The sequence below is a fragment of the Mytilus trossulus genome, chromosome 7 (genome assembly GCF_036588685.1).
Source record: "Mytilus trossulus isolate FHL-02 chromosome 7, PNRI_Mtr1.1.1.hap1, whole genome shotgun sequence".
NCBI classification, from domain to species: Eukaryota; Metazoa; Mollusca; class Bivalvia; order Mytilida; family Mytilidae; genus Mytilus; species Mytilus trossulus.
The window spans coordinates 66608514-66628841 of NC_086379.1; the positions used below are offsets into that span (position 1 = coordinate 66608514).

A 20328-nucleotide genomic window follows, 5' to 3' on the forward strand; every position below is an offset into this window, starting at 1 on the left:
AATAAGAGACGTGAGATACCAAAGGTACATTCAAAGGCATTGTATTATGAATAAGAGATGTGAGATACCAAAGGTACATTCAAAGGCATTGTATTATGAATAAGAGATGTGAGATACCAAAGGTACATTCAAAGGCATTGTATTATGAATAAGAGACGTGAGATACCAAAGGTACATTCAAAGGCATTGTATTATAAATAAGAGACGTGAGATACCAAAGGTACATTCAAAGGCATTGTATTATGAATAAGAGACGTGAGATACCAAAGGTACATTCAAAGGCATTGTATTATGAATAAGAGACGTGAGATACCAAAAGTACATTCAAAGACATTGTAAAGAAAAAAAAGAACATGTCATTTCACTCTCTGTACATAATTCTTAATTTAAAACTAGTCAGTTTCTTATCCTTTTGTTTTGAGATAATAAAGTATGAATATTTTGTAAAGGATATAGCAGCACATATTATGACATTGCAGACAGACATATCTGCAATACTGTCATATCATAATAACTTAACACAAACCCTCCATTAACCCTTGTTATCAATCCTACCAATATTATATTTGAGATTAACATATCCTACTGGATGGAAAGTGAAAGTGTTATCTTATCGGTAAACACTGATTTTTTTTTATTTTAAAGGTGTGATCATATCTTGTATTTATAATTCCTTTTTACCACAATTGCATGCTCATCTGTCCTCTGAGTATTCAACATTTCAAATCACTGAAATTAGTTTTAATTCTCATTTTCAAATATGTGCATGTCAGGATGTTGTATTTGTAACCTTTCCACTTTTTATTCCTGCAAGGCAAATGAAACTTCCATTGCAATTAAGTTGCATTCCAATACATCGTGAATATTTTTTATTTCCTAGCCTGACATTGGATAAAGATAGGAATTTTGTCCATATTTAAGTTATAATAGGAGTAAAAAAAAATGAAATTCTAATAATGAACTATATTCTCAAATTTCTAATTGTTGCATGTATAAAATAGTAGTTTCTATTATTTATAGAGGATGTTATTTGTTTATTGTAGGAAGAGAGGAGGATATATTTATTTGCCCATGACAGTGCTTTGAAAATATTAGAATGTCATAAAACCATAGCTTTATATTGACACTTATAAGGAGCTTAATCAAATTGAAATAATTGGTAGATTCTTATTTCAATCTACCTCTGATACATTTACATGTCCCCAGACATCAGAACTTAAATGTATTGATGACAACACAACAACATATGTTAATCAAGGACCTATCTCCAATACCTACTCATAAAAACATCTATCATACATTTTGGATATCAAAATTTCAAAACTCATCTTCAACTGACATGCATGGATGTTAAGGCAAATTTATACCAAATATCAATGTTCTGTCATTAGAGTTTATTCTATTATGGACCTTGTCAGAAAACTTTAAGTGCAGATACTTTAGACATCAAAGGAGAAGATGATTTCACCATCAATATGCATGAAAAGTGGACATCCAATTATCATGGGGTTGTTAGCTATTGAAACCAAAATGAACCCACCAGAACCATGGTAGATCTTTGAATGAAGCTGTTATACTGAAAAAATAATACATAAAAAGAATAATACAGGATTACCAAAAATATTGGGACAGTACAATTGACCACACAAATTTTCAACACCAAACATCTGTGAAAATTTAGACATCAACGAATGCTTTTCCTTGTTATCAAAGAGGATTTTTTTTTTTAAATCTCAAATATCTTTTATTTTCATTTCTTTATAGCGTGACAAGAAACCTAATTTCTATTTTCAACAGCATGAAATTTTAAGTATCTGTTTAAAAAAAAAGTGTAATAAAAATTAATGATTGAATTCAATTAAAAGATTTATGAAAGGCCTCCGAGTGATATTTTTATTATGCAGTAGTTTGTTTCCATCATTTTTATTGTATGTTATCTTTATTTATCAAATACTTTTCAAGTAACAAGACCATTATTTTGAATTTGAAAATTTCTAAGTTTGGCATTCAAGATCCCAATATCAAAGGTTTCTATAACATATTACCAAATTTGAAGAGTTTCAGTTAACTAACAACAACTATAATAAATTGCTTTGCTTTTAAAACAGTGCAGTTCATCATTAAAACATGACATTTAATCATAAGTCATGTCACTTTGTCCTCAGATGGTGTGGGATGTACAACTACTGGGAAAACAGAGTTGTGTCAAACCAAAACATGATAAATCTAATAATAGGTCAAAATTCTCACTTTCATTCCATTTATCAACTGGAAGAAAACAAAATAATTACAGAATTTATAATGTACATAATCATGTTAAACATGTACTTGACCAAAATTTCTATTCGAACTTGGACAAGTTTTTGGTAGGGTTCGTGTTGCATAGTCTTTAGTTTTCTATGTTGTGTCTTTTGTACTATTATTTGTCTGTTTGTCTTTTTATTTTTTAGCCATGGCGTTGTCAGTTTATTTTTGATCTACAAGTTTGACTGTTCCTCTGGTATCTTGTGCCCCTCTTTTTTAATTAGGTTTTAGTCTCCCTGATGTGCCAAATTGTACCACTTATGGAAAAGGGGGTAACATTCTAAGTAAAATTATAATCGATCATGAACTCTCCTTCTAATATGACCTCCTTTGCCTTACATTTAAAACTAAATAAATATAACTGGTTGACCTTTAATTTTCTATCTTTGTACCTGCTTCCCTTACATCTTTCTCAACAAGATGCTAATAATAGCACCAGTAATTATAACTAGCATATATACATGTATATTTAGATTACTTATGATTATCATGTTAACCAGGCAAAGTATTATCAAATATATTATGATCTACAAATAGAAATCATGTTTCAAAGATGTTGTTATCTGTAATTAGTGATGAATGGACGTTTTTCAATACCTGATTATCAGCTAAAAGGCTCTATGTACAATTTAATACCACTGATATGGTCTTATCATAAACAACTATATTATAATCTGGATTTTTAGAACATTCCCTTTGATACCTGAGCATTATTTGTTTTTCTTTAATTATTACAAAAAAAAAAATCTATTATTACTCTCTTCAAAATCAGGTATTTATCCTAAGTTTGAGTTTGGTGATGATAAGAATAGGCTTCTCATAATTTAATAACATAAACAGAGAGATAATCATCAAGTGATGTAATAAAGTGCACATGCAGCATGAAGTAATTGTCTTATGTGCTAATGACATTGTATGAAAAATGATTGCTCAGTATACTTTCTATGTCTTCTATCTGTCTATCATAAATGACATAAGTTAGTTTTACTGGCAGGTATGTCATTTAGGGTTCTACCTGCAATGTGGAAACATATTATTCAACTTCAAACGCCAAAGGATCTTATAAAGATATATTGGGCATGTGACAGCAAACAAAATACCAAATTAATCAAAAGATATAGGAACAACTCACGTATATTTAACTATGTGACACATGCAAAGACAATGTATGCTGAACCATGTGGCACAAACTTTGTATACTGACACAATCATAAACATTGTGTACTGAATTATGTCAAACATACATCAACATTGTATACCGAACTATGTGACACAAACATTGTATATTGAACCATGTGACACAACCATTGTATACTAAACCATGTGACACAATCATTGTATACTGAACTTTGTGACACAAACATTGTATATTGAACCATGTGACACAATCATTGAATACTGAACCATGTGACACAAACATTGTATTTTGAACCATGTGACACAATCATTGTATATTGAACCATGTGACACAATCATTGTATATATTAAACCATGTGACACAATCATTGTATACTGAACCATGTGACACAAACATTGTATATTGAACCATGTGACACAATCATTGTATACTGAACCATGTGACACAATAATTGTATACTGAACTTTGTGACACAAACATTGTATATTGAACCATGTGACACAATCATTGTATACTGAACCATGTGACACAATAATTGTATACTGAACCAACTGACACAAAGTATGTATATTGAACCATGTGACACAAATATTGTATACTGAAACATGTGACACAAATGTTTTAAACTGAATCATGTTAAAAACAAATTTTATACTGAACCATATGACACATGCATAAACATTGTGTACTAAAACATGTGACACATACATAAACATTGTGTACTTAAACATGTGACACATACATAAACATTGTGTACTAAAACATGTGGCACATACATGTACATAAACATTGTGTACTAAACCATTTGACACATACATGAACATTGTATACTGAACCATATGACACATACATGAACACTATATACTAAACCATATGACACATACATGAACACTATATACTAAACAATATGACACATACATGAACACTATATACTAAACCATTTGACACATACATGAACACTATATACTAAACCATTTGACACATACATGAACACTATATACTAAACCATTTGACACATACATGAACATTGTATACTGAACAATATGACACATACATGAACACTATATACTAAACAATATGACACATACATGAACATTGTATACTGAACCATATGACACATACATGAACACCATATACTAAACAATATGACACATACATAAACATTGTATACTGAACCATGATACATATAAATGAACAATGTATAATGAACCATGTGCAACTGATGTATAACAGACGCAGTTGTATTTGAATCAGCTTTACAGATATTTCTGAGCCAAAGAGATGTAGATTAGATGTATAGGTGTAGTTCTGTTTGTGGAAGAAAGGAATAATTCTAATCTACATATTACAAAAGTGGAATATATTCCATATAACACATGATAATCAGGATTTTATAATGATCACAAATAAGTAATCTATTTTTCAAGAAAAACTAATCTCTCTCTCTACCATTCAAAATAACAAATAATTAATGTGTTCAGCATACAAATGAATACTCTATTAAAAAATAATCAATTGTAACATTTAACATGAATACATCTGGTACAAAATCCACCACATGGATGAGAAAAAATTATATTAATATTTTTGATGGTTTAATATAAAATTTTAACAATATTATCAAAAACTTAATGAAAAATGACAGCAATGTAATTAAGTTTCTGCATGTTCATGATGTTGTATTTTTTTTCATGTAGAATAGGCTGACTAGGAGAACACATGTCTGATATATAAGCATGTGTCTCATTTAGAATCAGTGTGTGGTACATTTACTAACTATACGTAGTACTGCTAATATTTTACTATGTTAAACAAGATGTTTATAGAAATCTCTATAATTGAGCCTCCTGTAAATTAATTAAAATTTGGTACTCAGGTACTCTCAGAATATACACTGTACCATGTATACATTGCAGAAGATAAGAATATTTCAAACAAATTTTATGTGCCACATAACAATCTCAAAATTACACCAAAAGTGACTCAGGTGTTAACAAATTCTCCTGTACATGGGCATTGTTACTCAGATTTTTAAAGATTCTTCAATTGTTTCAGCTGATTCAGATTATGATGAGTTTTGAGTAGTCAATGTTATTTTAAAAGCTATTAGTTGTCATCAACTTCTGTAACATTCAAAATAAAGTTAACCCCTAAACAGACATGCTTAACTAATGCTTTAAATTACTAATTATATTTAAAGAAGAACTTCCTTTAGTCTTAGACCTATAAGGTCAAATTACATCAATAAAATAAAAGCTTCTTTTAAGTTGTGGTAATTAATCAGGTACTGTGGATTCATTTTATTACGTGGGTACCAGTTTTCGTGGTTTGAAGAAAATTTGCACATTTGTGGATATTGAATTTCGTGGAATTGGCAAAGTTTACATTCACTCCTTTAAAAAATTTGTAATTCATTGAACATTTAAATTCGTGGTTCTCCTGTACCCATGAAATCCACGAAAGTTTGTATCCAATGAATATTAATGAATCCACAGGATTGATAAGCACTACTGATTTCAAAGGCCTAGTAGTTATTGCTTCAAACATTGGCACTCACACCACATCTTCCTATATCTATGTTCTATAATAGTTTACTATTACAAATTGTGATTTGGATGGAGAGCTGTCTGTCTCATTGGCACTCATGCCACATTTAGTATATAAAAAAAATCAATCAATATAAACAAGAATGTGTCCCCTAAGTACAATATGGATGCCCCATCCGCACTATAATTTTCTATGTTCAGTGGACCGTGAAAATGGGGGGAAATCTCTAAATTGGCAATAAAATAAAAAAGATCATGGCATAGGAAACATGTGTACTAAGTTTCAAGTTGATTGGACTTCAACTTCATCAAAAACTACCTCAACCAAAAACTTGAACCAAAACTTTAACCTGAAGCGGAACAGACAAATGAACAGACAAACGAACAGGCGGACGCACAGACCAGAGAACACAATGCCCATAAATGGGGCATAAAAAATAATGGGAATGGATTCCTTGACCTAGCAGGCCTTATGGTAATTACCCAATTATATAGTGCTAAAAAATAAAACAGTTTTATGTGATTTGCTTCTTTCTTGAATTAAAAATATTAATCTTTTACAAAAAAGACCTCCTTCAAAACAATAGCACTAACCTCATTTATAATACTTTTGATTGTGTTTATATATATAGCTTGATCAAATTATATTTCTGCATAACTCTTCAATGGTCGACTTCCTATTTGTATTTAAGATTACCATCATCAGGATTCTAAAGACATAAGTTGACAGGTCTAGACATAATCACTGCCACTGGAGAATTCACTTTTTGTCAGGACTTTCAATAGACAGATAAGGCATGACAAACAGTTACCAACAAACTTACTTAGCCATTACTGCAGATGACAGTCAGTTCTACCAGTATGATGAGATTTATAGATTTTCATATATCTAAACTTAACTTAGTAATCAGTTCCTTTTCTTGTGCCACACACAACATTTATCGTGGTAGATTTTAATTTAAAAAATATAAACAACAGAAGAGCTAAAAAACAATCTATGAAATTTCCTCAAATTTCTTAATTATACACAATGATGACAAATACTATTGAATATCATCCTTTCATCATGCTTGGAAGTCAAATTCCTGATAGTTCATTTTTCTAAACTTTTGAAAGCCAGTCCAACATCCATGCACAAGAAAGTGAAAATTTCATATCTTCTCTCAATTATAAAATGGTTAAGTAGTGCTATAAATCTGTCATTTCATACTGATAAGGCGACTGATATTATTACAACAAACAGATGTTTAAAACACAAAATTGTTAAACTTTTAAAGTTTAGGGAAAATGCACAGGCACTTATGGGGTTGACACTCCCCCTTTTTTCCTAATTTTTGGTGTTTGATTAAATTTTTGTTGGAATTGTTCTTGATGTTGTTTATCCTGACTTTTAAGATTAATTTAAAAACCCAATTATTTTTAAATATGTTTTTTTTTAATATTTTGATCTTGCAATTTATTGAAAAAATTAAATTTTGTAAAAAAATCAAAATCACATATATATAAGAAAAAAAGATACATTTCTTGATTGGTATTGTGTATTTATTTTAATCTGTTCTTGTAATTGTCACCTATGAATTGAGAAAGAAACCATGTGGCATCTGTGAACTAACATAATATAATTGATGTGACAGTTTAATTTGAAAATAATGTGTTTTCTAAGTGGTGCAGGAGATAAGTTCACTTTTTATTCAACATCATTTTGATGCAAATTCTTGGGCTTAGTTTGAAGACTGAAAGCTATCATAGAGCATTAACCAATATATCAAGGTCTATTTTACAATACATTCCATTGGACTCAGGCCCTCAGGGTACATCTTATAGATGCAGAGAGGATAGATAAACAATGGCAACAGAGAAAGTGACAACAAAAGTCGGGCATTGGAGTGCAAAACATAAAACAATTCTCTTTCCATATACCCCATTAGACTAAAGGTCTCAAGGAAGTATGTAATAGGTTCAGAGAGAACATGGACAGTGACAGACAACAATAGCTAGATGTTGGGTTGAAGAACATACAACTGTTTCCACTTTCCATATACACCATCAGACTAAAGGTCTCAAGGAAGTATGTAATAGGTTCAGAGAGGACATGGACAGTGACAGACAACAATAGCTAGATGTTGGGTTAAAGAACATACAACTGTTTCCACTTTCCATATACTCCATCAGACTAAAGGGTACAAGGAAGTATGTAATAGGTTCAGAGAGAACATGGCCAGTGACAGACAACAATAGCTAGATGTTTGATGGAAGAACATACAACTGTTTCCACTTTCCATATACTCCATCAGACTAAAGCTCTCAAGGAAGTATGTAATAGGTTCGGAGAGAACATGGACAGTGACAGACAACCATAGCTAGATGTTGGATTGAAGAACATACAACTGTTTCCACTTTCCATATACCCCATCAGACTAAAGCTCTCAAGGAAGTATGTAATAGGTTTAAAGAGAACATAGACAGTGACAGACAACAATACGCTAGATGCTGGGTTGAAGAACATACAACTGTTTCCACTTTCCATATACGCCATCAGACTAAAGGTCTCAAGGAAGTATGTAATAGGTTCAGAGAGGACATGGACAGTGACAGACAACATAGCTAGATGTTGGATTGAAGAACATACAACTGTTCCACTATCCATATACTCCATCAGACTAAAGCTCTCAAGCAAGTATGTAATAGGTTCGGAGAGAACATGGACAGCGATAGACAACAATAGCTAGATGTTGGATTGAAGAACATACAACTGTTTCCACTTTCCATATACGCCATCAGACTAAAGGTCTCAAGGAAGTATGTAATAATTTAAAGAGAACATAGACAGTGACAGACAACAATACGCTAGATGCTGGGTTGAAGAACATACAACTGTTTCCACTTTCCATATACGCCATCAGACTAAAGGTCTCAAGGAAGTATGTAATAGGTTCAGAGAGAACATAGACAGTGACAGACAACAATAGCTAGATGTTGGGTTGAAGAACATACAACTGTTTCCACTTTCCATATACTCCATCAGACTAAAGCTCTCAAGGAAGTATGTAATAGACGCAGAAAGAACATGTATAAACAATGGCAGCAGTGACAACTCTAGTCTGGTGTAGGAGTGCAGAACATACAACTGAATCTACTTTCCAATTGATAACATCATTACAGCGATGCATCAGATCAAATGAGATGTGTTTCTTCTTAATTTCTATAAATATACAGCTATGCAACATCAATGTCGATTTAAAGCTGATTGAGATTAGCATATTGTTTTTAATCAACAACAAATTACTTATCATGTTTGCATGCAAGAGATACAGTGATTGTATTATCATACTGTATTCCTATTAGATGTGATGATTAGCAATGATAGATGGAAAAACAAGTTCAATACTGTGAACATTTCTACTATTAATCAAACGAACATTAGGATGTTGCTATCAGAAAAGATTCTATCAAGTACAGATGGACCTATAAAATGATATTTAAATTCAATAAATACATAATAAACTGTTGACACAGAAATTTTGCAATTTTGATAGTCTAATGCAAATGGCAATATTTATACATTTAGACTATATATAAAAAAAGATGTGGTATGATTGCCAATGAGACAACTCTTCACAAGAGATCTATAAAACATTTGAAGTCAAGTAGAACCAAATAATCTCCATGAAATAAGAAAGGACAAATGCTTATAAAACTGCATACCAAATACCCTTGGTTTATCATAATAAACTCATCATAGATACCAGGACAAAATTTAGTATATATATACACCAGACACGTGTTTCATCTAAAAAAGACTCATCAGTGACGCTCGAATCCCAAAAAGTTTAAAATGCCAAATAAAGTACGAACTTGAAGAGCATTGAGGACCAAAATTCCTAAAAGTTTTGCCAAATACAGCTAAGGTAATCTATGCCTGAGGTAAGTGAAGGTTCCCTTAATACTTGAACCTAAACACTAATTTTGACTTGAAAACAATGTTTTTATCCTCATTGTGAGTGTACATGTATTATGAAGGATATTAGCATATTGGTTTTTCATTCATGCCAAGTTGTTTAAATTGGCATTAGTTCTTCAGAAGATATATTCATACACAATACCACACACAACCTTAATGTTTAAATATAAATGTCAGCTCAAAGTGAGGAACAATGTCACCTTTCCTACTGTTCCCAATCAGTTATTAATTCTAGTTATTGATAACTGGTCTTTGATAATCTCTGTTGATTTCATTAAAAGCTGGTCAATACTAAGGTTAAGAGGTTGATGTATGGTATGGGCATTGACTATTATTGGGGACAGTGTTCTTCTTTGCTGTCTCATTCATGTTTGTTACAGTAATCCATAATTCATAAGCTACAATACAATTGATGGTCTCGGATCACACCCTCTTAAAATTCATTATTGCAACAACAGTATTGCAAGCTAGAAATGAAATGAGAACAAGAGTGAACAAAAAGCTTGCACTTTGTACTGTAAAATTATCAATAACAAAATACTTTAAAAAAAAAAAGGGGGAAAATTCTTCCCTCAAATCCTAAATTGGAAACTGTCAAACATATTAGTTTTATTCTGCATGTGCTATTATCTATTTTATAAAATGCAGCCAGACAGTCTAGAAATCAACATGAATTCGAGGAGATGTAGGATATAGGAGCTGACAGCAACCCCATGAGTCCATCACACAAATAGCCATACATTGACATGGCAACATTCTGTTTTCAAATCAGTTTATATCAAATATGTAAATCTAAAATGTCCAGTCAAAACAAGGTATGAATAAAATTAAACAGTTAGCAACTAAAATCTGCCATTGACAATGGCATAAGACTATAGCTGACTGCCTACAAGGTTCCAGATTGGTAACAGGAACTTTATTACATGATGGGGTAACAATTAGTTTATTATAAAGGCTGTTGTCCCTATCAAAGTTTTCTTGCACACATTTGTTTTGGTCAAAGTTTTGATGGATATTTTATAGTGACAACCATCACACAAGAAGACTTTGAAGGACTTGGATGGAAGAGAATCTAATCCTATTTTCTCGAAATTAAAGATGGACTTGAAAGGTAATCATCCAATCAGATGCCAGTTTTTCTTTTGAACAAGTTTTTGATGTAATAATTAAACTTTGATAGCGACAACTGATGACTTGAACCTGTTTAGCTTACTTGGTCAACGAGAACTTTGACCGATTTAACTTAGATAGTGACAGTCTGTGACAATCCTGCTTAAAGACTGTTTTATTCATCTCTCTATATAACAGTAACAGCAAACACCAAGGACAGGCAAGCTTAATCATGTAGTTATATCATGGTGTTTGAATAATAGAAATTTGATAAAGAAAAATGCTCCAAACGTTATATAATTGTCTTTGTATCAAGAAATCACTGAATTATTGAACAGAAATAAAATAACTGCAGGTCCCAATGACATAATAAATTTAGTAATGAGGAGCAATAACAAATCACCCTATCATTCATCAAATCTCTAATGAACATTAATGTGTCCATAATGTGAGAAACTTCCAAACCTTTTATAACTCGGTAAACTTCTGGTGACTTCATTATAAAGGACTTTGAACTACTTCTCACATAATACTGAAAATGGATCTTATTGTATCAAATATCATGTTTTAGATTTAATAAGTTGTAAAGTGTAACATGGTTTATATGCTGATGCAGATCAGTCTTAAAACAAAAATCCAGAAAAAATGAAAACATCAAGTAATAAATTTCATGCGTTTGAAGGGCTTTTCTAGATTTACCTTCAGCAGGAACACCCAAAGATATGTCTCACCTGCCTTACTGATTATAATTGAATTTCACGTTGAAAGTCTTTGAGATGAATGGGTTACTACAGGGATCATGTAAGCTTATATTATAAATGATCCATTGAAATGAAATCAACGTTAAAAGTAATGCACTTCTGTTCACATAGAAAATTCAATTTCCCTTGGAACACTTTTTACGTTAGGACTTAAACTGTGTGACTTTTACTATGAAGTTTCATAAAAATGAAATATACCCAGTAGGTAAACAAAACAAATATCTATGAATGCTAAAAGAGCTGTGGTTTGTAAAACAGCTGTATTTACAAAGTGCAACCTAGACAATCTTGTCAAAATAAGTACAATGATTTTATCAGGCTACTCAATTAAGTTATAATGTAGTTCACCTATTACTTTCATAATATGAGAAACTGACCTTAAGTTACTAGGATTAAACCCATAAAATGACGTCATTGTAAGGTGAACCCTGTCTGACAGCTAGTAAACCTTGCAATAATTATCAAAAAAAGATCTGCATGTTTATAATTTTTGAGAAAAATGTGACAAAATTTCCTTATGTGACAGACAGACAAATTTAGAAGGAAGAACTACACCAGTATACTTCCTCCTTGGAGCAGGGGTATTACTGTTGCACAAGGTGTATGGTGAGTATTATTAACTGATTTGAGGAACTGAAAATGTATGACAAAATTAATATTCTTGACGCCTCGAGGTGCAGGACTATCTTGCTACATTAGAGATGCATTTTTGGCCTCCGGCTGTTGTCTGCTCTATGGTCAGGTTGTTGTTGCTTTGACACATTTCCCATTTCCTTTCCCAATTTTATAAGAAAACCAACGGCTTAATCTATGCAGAAAGCACTGAATAAACAAACAACGAATATGAAAGTCACCAAACACAACCACTGAATTGCAGGCTCCTGTAACTCATGCTTCTTTAATGCATGGTTATTAAATTAGGCATACTCATCCATATCTCCACAAACATCATGAACATCATGAACACACTAATTGCTGTAATATAATCAGGATACATACCTTCACATTTAAGTCCCTGGTGTAGAAGGCCATATAACAATGAACCACAATGATCACAAAATGTTGGACTGCCATAGCTGTGTACTTTAAATCTGTGTAAATTTGTTGCCTGCAACAATAAGAAAACAATGTTAAGAACAAATACCTTATAATTATTACACAAAGTTTTCTTCAGAATTTTCAAATAGCACCTTGAAATGAACATAGCACTTGAAAACCAGGTTTTCCAAAAAATATAGCACAATAGCTCTTTACAATCTGTTATAAAATCATCCAAGATACCACCATGGTTAAAAATGTAGCACCAGGATACACCACAGTGATTTAAGGCTTGTTGGGAAATCATGGTTACAGTATCTACCTTTTTCATGAAATTAAACCAAAAAAAGCAGTTTAAAAAAGTATCAAATGAGCTGTAGCACTGCTCATAATTGTTGTCTTCCACCTTCAGTGGGCAAGTGAATGAGGAATTCATTCCAAGATATCATGATGATAAAAAGATACAGAATAATGTTCATTCATAGAGATTAATTCCAGCAGTGATTTAACAGAATATTTTCTTTTGTGTAAAGTTAATCTTGTCTCTGGACTTCTAATTGATACAATATCATAGGCGGATCCAGGGGAGCCCTGGAAGCCCCCACCCCTTTTGTGGGAAAAATTTGGTTGATTTATATAGGGAATCACTGAAGCATGACTGAGTAGGCTGCTTAGGTCGGTCAGCAGGTCCCCTTTATGAAAAGTTCTGGATCCATCACTGAATATCTTGTCCAACCTACATATAATTCACCTGGTTGGTGCAGATGAAGATCTAAATTTCCATGAAAAAGAATCTTTCTCTCCCTACATAACCACATCTACTTTTTATTCATGACATTTTTGTATTTTTTACCATAAAAAGCAATTAGTTTCCTTTAAATTTAAGGCAATTTGTTTTTCAAACTCCATGACCTTCTTGATTGGCAAAGTAACGAAGATGCTTATTAACTAATAATATTTTTTTCTTTTGCAATTTTGGAAATATTAATTAACAGCTTTAGAAGATTCTATCAATATATTAGCATGTATGAACTTTCTATAGCTGTTGAATTGGTTGGTAAAATTAATAAAACTGTCTTGATTAATTCAATTTGATACAGAAAACTGGGAAATATTGAGTAACAATAACCACAATAGCAATAATTTGCATGATGTCTGCCATCAAAATTCTCCATGGTATATACATATGGTGATTTATTCAATTATCAAACTTTTTTATCTAGACATAGCTTCTATACCAACTCCAGACTATATTTGATACAAATATTGCTCAGGGAATCACAACCCTCAAATCTCTCATGGACCCATCAACTTGAATATTTATCAAAAGTAGCACCCAGCCAGTTTTTACTACTTCTCATCGCATTAAGCAACACATTGCGACATATCTGAGTTTTTACTATGTTAACTACTAGATATAATATATACTGAGTGCCAATGAAAACGCAACACTTGGTTTTTCAAAAATAAAATTTATATCAGAAATGACAATCTTTCAAAATAAATTGTATTTTAAAATTAATAATTCTACCAATAGATCGATATCAAACACAAATGTTTCATTGTCATCTTTCGGGCGCAACAGGTGAACGAAACATCCAATGTCGAATCATCAACTCACAGTCCTAACAAAAAATGTTACAACCCCGTTGTGCAGCGCATTCTTGACAGCGCCGTGGAATGATTATCCCGGACGTTTTAATGTGATCTCGAGGAATGTTATTCCACTTGTTCCTCAAAGCAAACTCAAGCTGACTTAATGATATTGGCGGTGGTTTTCATCGTCTAAACCATGTCAAATCTAATGCAAAATTTGCTAGATCGGACCAAAATCTGACGAAACGCATGCCTTTTGGCCAAGGTGGGTGCCAAATGTCTATGTAACCACCACTGACGGTTTTTGGTACATGATGAATGTTTTTTGACCTACAGTTTTCGATGTTTACGCCAGACGGCCGTTTAGATGTCACTAAGGAAAGACTGTGGTGCTCTTTTAACAATATCTGCGCAAATGGTGCTTGACCTAAATTGCTCCAAATGATCAACCGTGGCTATCATTGAACTCTTGTTACCTTTGGACTGCCATTAGAGTCTATACCGGATATGTTAAAGACCTAATGTATCGGTCTTGCTGAGCGTTTCTTTCTTTTTGTACCCCGGGATGTAGCTTATTTTTAAATGATCCATTTTGGTTGAATTTGTGGATGATTTGGGTTATTGTAGAGACTACAACTTTAGTCTTCTCGTAATTGTATGCTGTGAAAGGCTTCATTGGATCATGCCCAAAACTGCATGTTGCAAGTTGTCAGAAAGTCCTGGCATTTACTCGGATGTTTATTGCAGTTTCCTAACAATAAGGGCGGGAAAATTCATGACATTAGCTAAGCTTTAAATGACAAAATCGTGAAAATGGTGCGTATGTTGAAAAGCGGTGAACTCAGTTAATGTCCGTTCAAAATAACCCTTACTTAGCATTTGTTCCAAAAATCACTCAACCGTAAAGTTGTCGACAATTGTCTTAAAAGTCATTTTCAACCAATTACACAAAGTTCTAATATGAATAAAATAAAAATTATGAGACTTTTTTGAAAAACAAAAGTGTTGCGTTTTCATTGGCACTCAGTATATATATATTCTGTTTTCTAGTCTCTAATGAAACATTCAGACATCTACCGTGGAATGAAACACATAAAACAATGTCCGTTAGGACAAATATCTGATCACCTTGTTCTTGTAAAACTGGTATAGGAAGGGAACTTTAAGATCATGAAGTTAATGTGTGGTAGATAAATGCTTACAAATCGATAAAAAAAAAATCAACAGGAAAATTTATGTTTTAGATGTACAAAATCTGAAGTAGTATTATAAGGAAGCATGGACTTTATATAAAATTATATAGATATGTGATTTGTAATTTTCTGAAAATTCAGACAATTTTTCCTAAAATAATCATGTGATTTTGTAAGTGTGTAAATGTTCAAACTTGACAATTGTTCTTTTGTGAATATCTCCTTAAAAAAATCCCAGTATTAACATCAAAGCTAACACCTGAATGTTCAAGACAATTCCAAGAACTCTTTTGAGGGGATTTGTATGCTAGAAGGAAATTACCCTTCATACTTGTTATCCTGGTTCTTATTTTACTGTAGTCCACTTAAAGAAAATTAAAACTAAAAATGATTTAAAAATATTATTCTTTTGGTTAAAAAAAAACCAACCATTGACTTGTTTAGACTATACAGTTTCTTTTATTGATCCATAATTAGAGAAAAGGAAAGAGTTTGATAGAGAAATAATTTGCATTTGACCAATCATTTAGGAGAATAATTTGTGTTTTGACGGATCATTCGGGAGACTAATAATTTGTGTTTGACCGATCATTCAGGATGGACAGTCCGTCCATCCGACAGGACATGATCACACTTCACAAATAAAAAAGTATAATCTTTTTGTAATTAAACAGGCAGCTGAGAAAAGAAAGATTAATTTTACAGGTCCTTTGGAATTTGATTAGAAGAAGAAAAATGATTTTCTTTGTGCTACATTGCTGTAAAATCAATATAATGGTTTCTCAAGGGATGCCATGAGAATAGCTTTTATCCTACCTAAACTCAATGATCACAAACCTTTACTTACAGACAGGTAAAAAGTCTGACCTAATTTACATTTTCTGTAACAATGATGTGAACTTTTAATTTCCTTTGATCTTTTAACAGTAGTTTTTTTAAAGGTGGTCTTCAATGCTTAAATGCAAAAAAATAAAACAATGAGCTACCATTTCAAAAGGATTTTAGTCTGTATGATATCCATAGTACAATCTTTCAGTTAAAGCTTTCTTTCAAACAAAACTAATTCATCCTTACTTAAGGTTATTTCTGAGCCTTTTTTAGTTTAACCTGACAGTCTGTTCTAAGGTAATAGTATACTATTTGCTGTATATCAATATTTTTTTTGGTTTATTGTTTTGAACATTTTGTACATCAATGACAGCCCAATAGCTAATTTGTTTAAATTGTTTAATCAAGCCTGCTATATGGTATGGGTTTTGCTCAATGGCCATCATACCACGTCTCAATGGCCATCATACCACATCTTCTTATTTTCATACGACATATTTTATGTTGATCGGGAAGGGGATGAAAATAAGGGTGTGTGTTTTGTTTTGTAACTAATTAATAATGCTCAAGTCCTGCATCATAATTCTGCAGCAACTCATCGTCTGAGTAAACTCTTAACAGACAGAGTTAATACATGCAAGGGAGATAATGCAGCAACTGATAGTCTGAGTAAACTCTTGACTGACAGAGTAAATACATGCAAGGGAGATAATGCAGCAACTCATAGTCTGAGTAAACTCTTGACAGACAGAGTAAATACATGCAAGGGAGATAATGCAGCAACTGATAGTCTGAGTAAACTCTTGACTTACAGAGTAAATACATGCAAGGGAGATAATGCAGCAACTCATAGTCTGAGTAAACTCTTGACAGACAGAGGAAATACATGCAAGGAAGATAATGCAGCAACTGATAGTCTGAGTAAACTCTTGACAGACAGAGTAAATACATGCAAGGGAGATAATGCAGCAACTCATAGTCTGAGTAAACTCTTGACAGACAGAGTAAATACATGCAAGGGAGATAATGCAGTAACTCATAGTCTGAGTAAACTCTTGACAGACAGAGTAAATACATGCAAGGGAGACAATGCAGCAGCTCATAGTCTGAGTAAAATCCTGACTGACAGAGTAAATACATGCAAGGGAGATAATGCAGCAACGCATCGTCTGGGTAAACTCTTGACAGACAGAGTAAATACATGCAAGGGAGATAATGCAGCAACTCATAGTCTGAGTAAACTCTTGACAGACAGAGGAAATACATGCAAGGGAGATAATGCAGTAACTCATAGTCTGAGTAAACTCTTGACAGACAGAGTAAATACATGCAAGGGAGATAATTCAGCAACTCATAGTCTGAGTAAATACATGCAAGGGAGATAATGCAGCAGATGACATATTTAATATATCGTTATAATTACTGTGCATTTATAACATTATTTAGGACATTTTTTATATAAAAGCATATTGTCAGGGTGGGAAAAGCTAAAAATAGCACAAACTCAAGTTTTAGGCTCTAAATTTGCACTATGTAACATTTTTCCTGATTTTCTTATGTATTCCATACAAATAAAGGCTAAAGCTGACCTTAAATAAAATAAAAACTGCTATCGTAAAAACTTTTTTGGGGAAATTTCCTCCGAGTCTTATGATAGTAGTCAGTTGTTACCGTCCTGGGTCATTCTAATGTCATTCTTATGTCTGATAAACCAAATACATTTTGTACTAATCAGATGGCACACATGATAGATTTGTAAGCTGAACCTGAATATCAACCCTCCCCCCCTTTTTTTACCCACAAAGTTATAGCTAACTTTATATAATCTGAACTTTTTATGAAGAACTTGCTTTTCTTTTAGAAGAAAATACTTTAAAATATACTAGTACACATGTATCATATTCCTTTCCCATTTTAAAACCTGTGCTCATCTTAAATAATGTGTTTAATTTGACACTGGACATTAAACATTCACCAAGCATTATCATCATTGCATTTTGTGTTCAGCAGAAGTTATTATTACAGTATTAAAAAGGCATAATAAAAGTCGGTGGATGGGTTTATTTAAATGTTTTATTACAAGTCATATTTTATTGAATTTCAACATTTTGTTGATGAAGTAAATAAGATGCTGTGGTAAAATAATTTCATTCCAAGCACTTACTTCTTAAATGTCAAGTGGAAGTTTTTAAAGATCAGAGTATAATTTTAGATTCTTTGTGGAGAACTATGGTAAATTTAATATCATTCGCACTAATTTGATTCAGAAAACTCATACAGGTTTTCTAATTGCTTTTAATCTTCTTTAAAGGTGATATGTTTTAATTTTCTAAATTCTGATACAGACAATTTAGATATTTATAGCACTCTCAATGGTATGCAAATGCCATATGTAGGAGGCAGTACATATGTATAATATATCACAATACTGTTGACAATGTTTTATAATGCCTTTAATGCATATTTGATGTGTTAGATAAACAATATTGTGGTATGAAAACCGTGTCTCCCTCAGGTATATTTAGTAATTGACAAACAACAGGGTATTATTTTAATTTTGAAATATTTTAAATGTCTGAATTTGGTTCAATGACCCTGTCGACATTTCTAAGTCAAATTAAGCCATGAACAGTGGGAACAGATAATCATATTATATTTGGTAAAATGTGCAAAAATTATCCAAAATTAATGTGTACTGAACATTTTTTTTTTATATATTTGATAAGTTATACTGTAAACCACATAGAAGCAGTCACAAGATATTACAAGAACTCTTGTAGAGATCATAAAAGTAAAGGTATAACACTGTTTTTTTTAAACGGTCCCATTCAGGGTTCTCTTATTTAAAAAAATGATCTCTCTTATTTATAAACCTAACATAATTTTGAAAAAAAATGAAGAACTCTACTTTCTCAAATTCATGAACCAGTTCATCATAAAATGACTCTTCCCGTACATTTTTTTTGGTGATGAATATGGGAAAAAAAGATAGTATAAAATATTTAATTAAGTTTGAAATTTCTTAAATGAACCCTTCTTTGTAATAGCTGCACTCAAAGCAAGACAAACCTAACACACTGTGACAGGAACATCAGGCTGTTCCTAAATACAAAACAGATTTACAAACAGACAAACAACACAGGGTTTAGATAGCCAGGCATGGTACAAGGCACACAATGTTTAGATAGCCAGGCATGGTACAAGGCACACAGAGATTTTGATCCACACTGAAGGCCTTACTTTTTGTCAGTATAAATGAACTTTAAACAACTGTCATACAAATGGAAAGTTTAGCTACCTATAAATACAGGTTCAGTCCATGAATTTTCTTCCAAAATTCATGTACCAACAGGCCCGTAGCCAAGAATTTCCAAGGGGGGATTCGTTGGACTCACAAACTTGACTTTAACAGTCACAATTTGAACAGAACATTGACTTTAACAGTGCTTATTTGTTTTCAAGGGGTGTTGGTCCGAACCTCCCCCCTGGCTACAGGCATGACCAATTTGGGACTCAGGATTATGACAATTATATTCTATTCATTAGGTTGATTGATAAAGTATAAAGTTTAATTTTGTCAGTTATAATAGACTTTTTGAATTTAACTTGCATTTTTGTTATACATAAGAAGATGAAGAACAGCAATAAAATCACCATTCCTTGTTTCATGAGTTGATGAACAGCAATAAAATCACCATTCCTTGTTTCATGAGTTGATGAACAGCTTATTTGTTTTCAAGGGGTGTTGGTCCGAACCTCCCCCCTGGCTACAGGCATGACCAATTTGGGACTCAGGATTATGACAATTATATTCTATTCATTAGGTTGATTGATAAAGTATAAAGTTTAATTT

The 20328-nt window shown here is 32.3% G+C and overlaps 1 protein-coding gene across 2 annotated transcripts in view; it reads right to left on the reverse strand.

The window, feature by feature from the left end:
• Positions 1–20328, reverse strand: part of LOC134725623 (calcium-dependent protein kinase C-like) — an 86889-nt gene that overhangs the window by 37628 nt on the left and 28933 nt on the right. For both annotated transcript variants that reach the window (XM_063589581.1, XM_063589582.1), the window contains exon 4: positions 12820–12928. In XM_063589581.1, coding sequence (XP_063445651.1) covers positions 12820–12928 — 109 coding nt within the window. The remainder of the gene's footprint in view (positions 1–12819; positions 12929–20328) is intronic.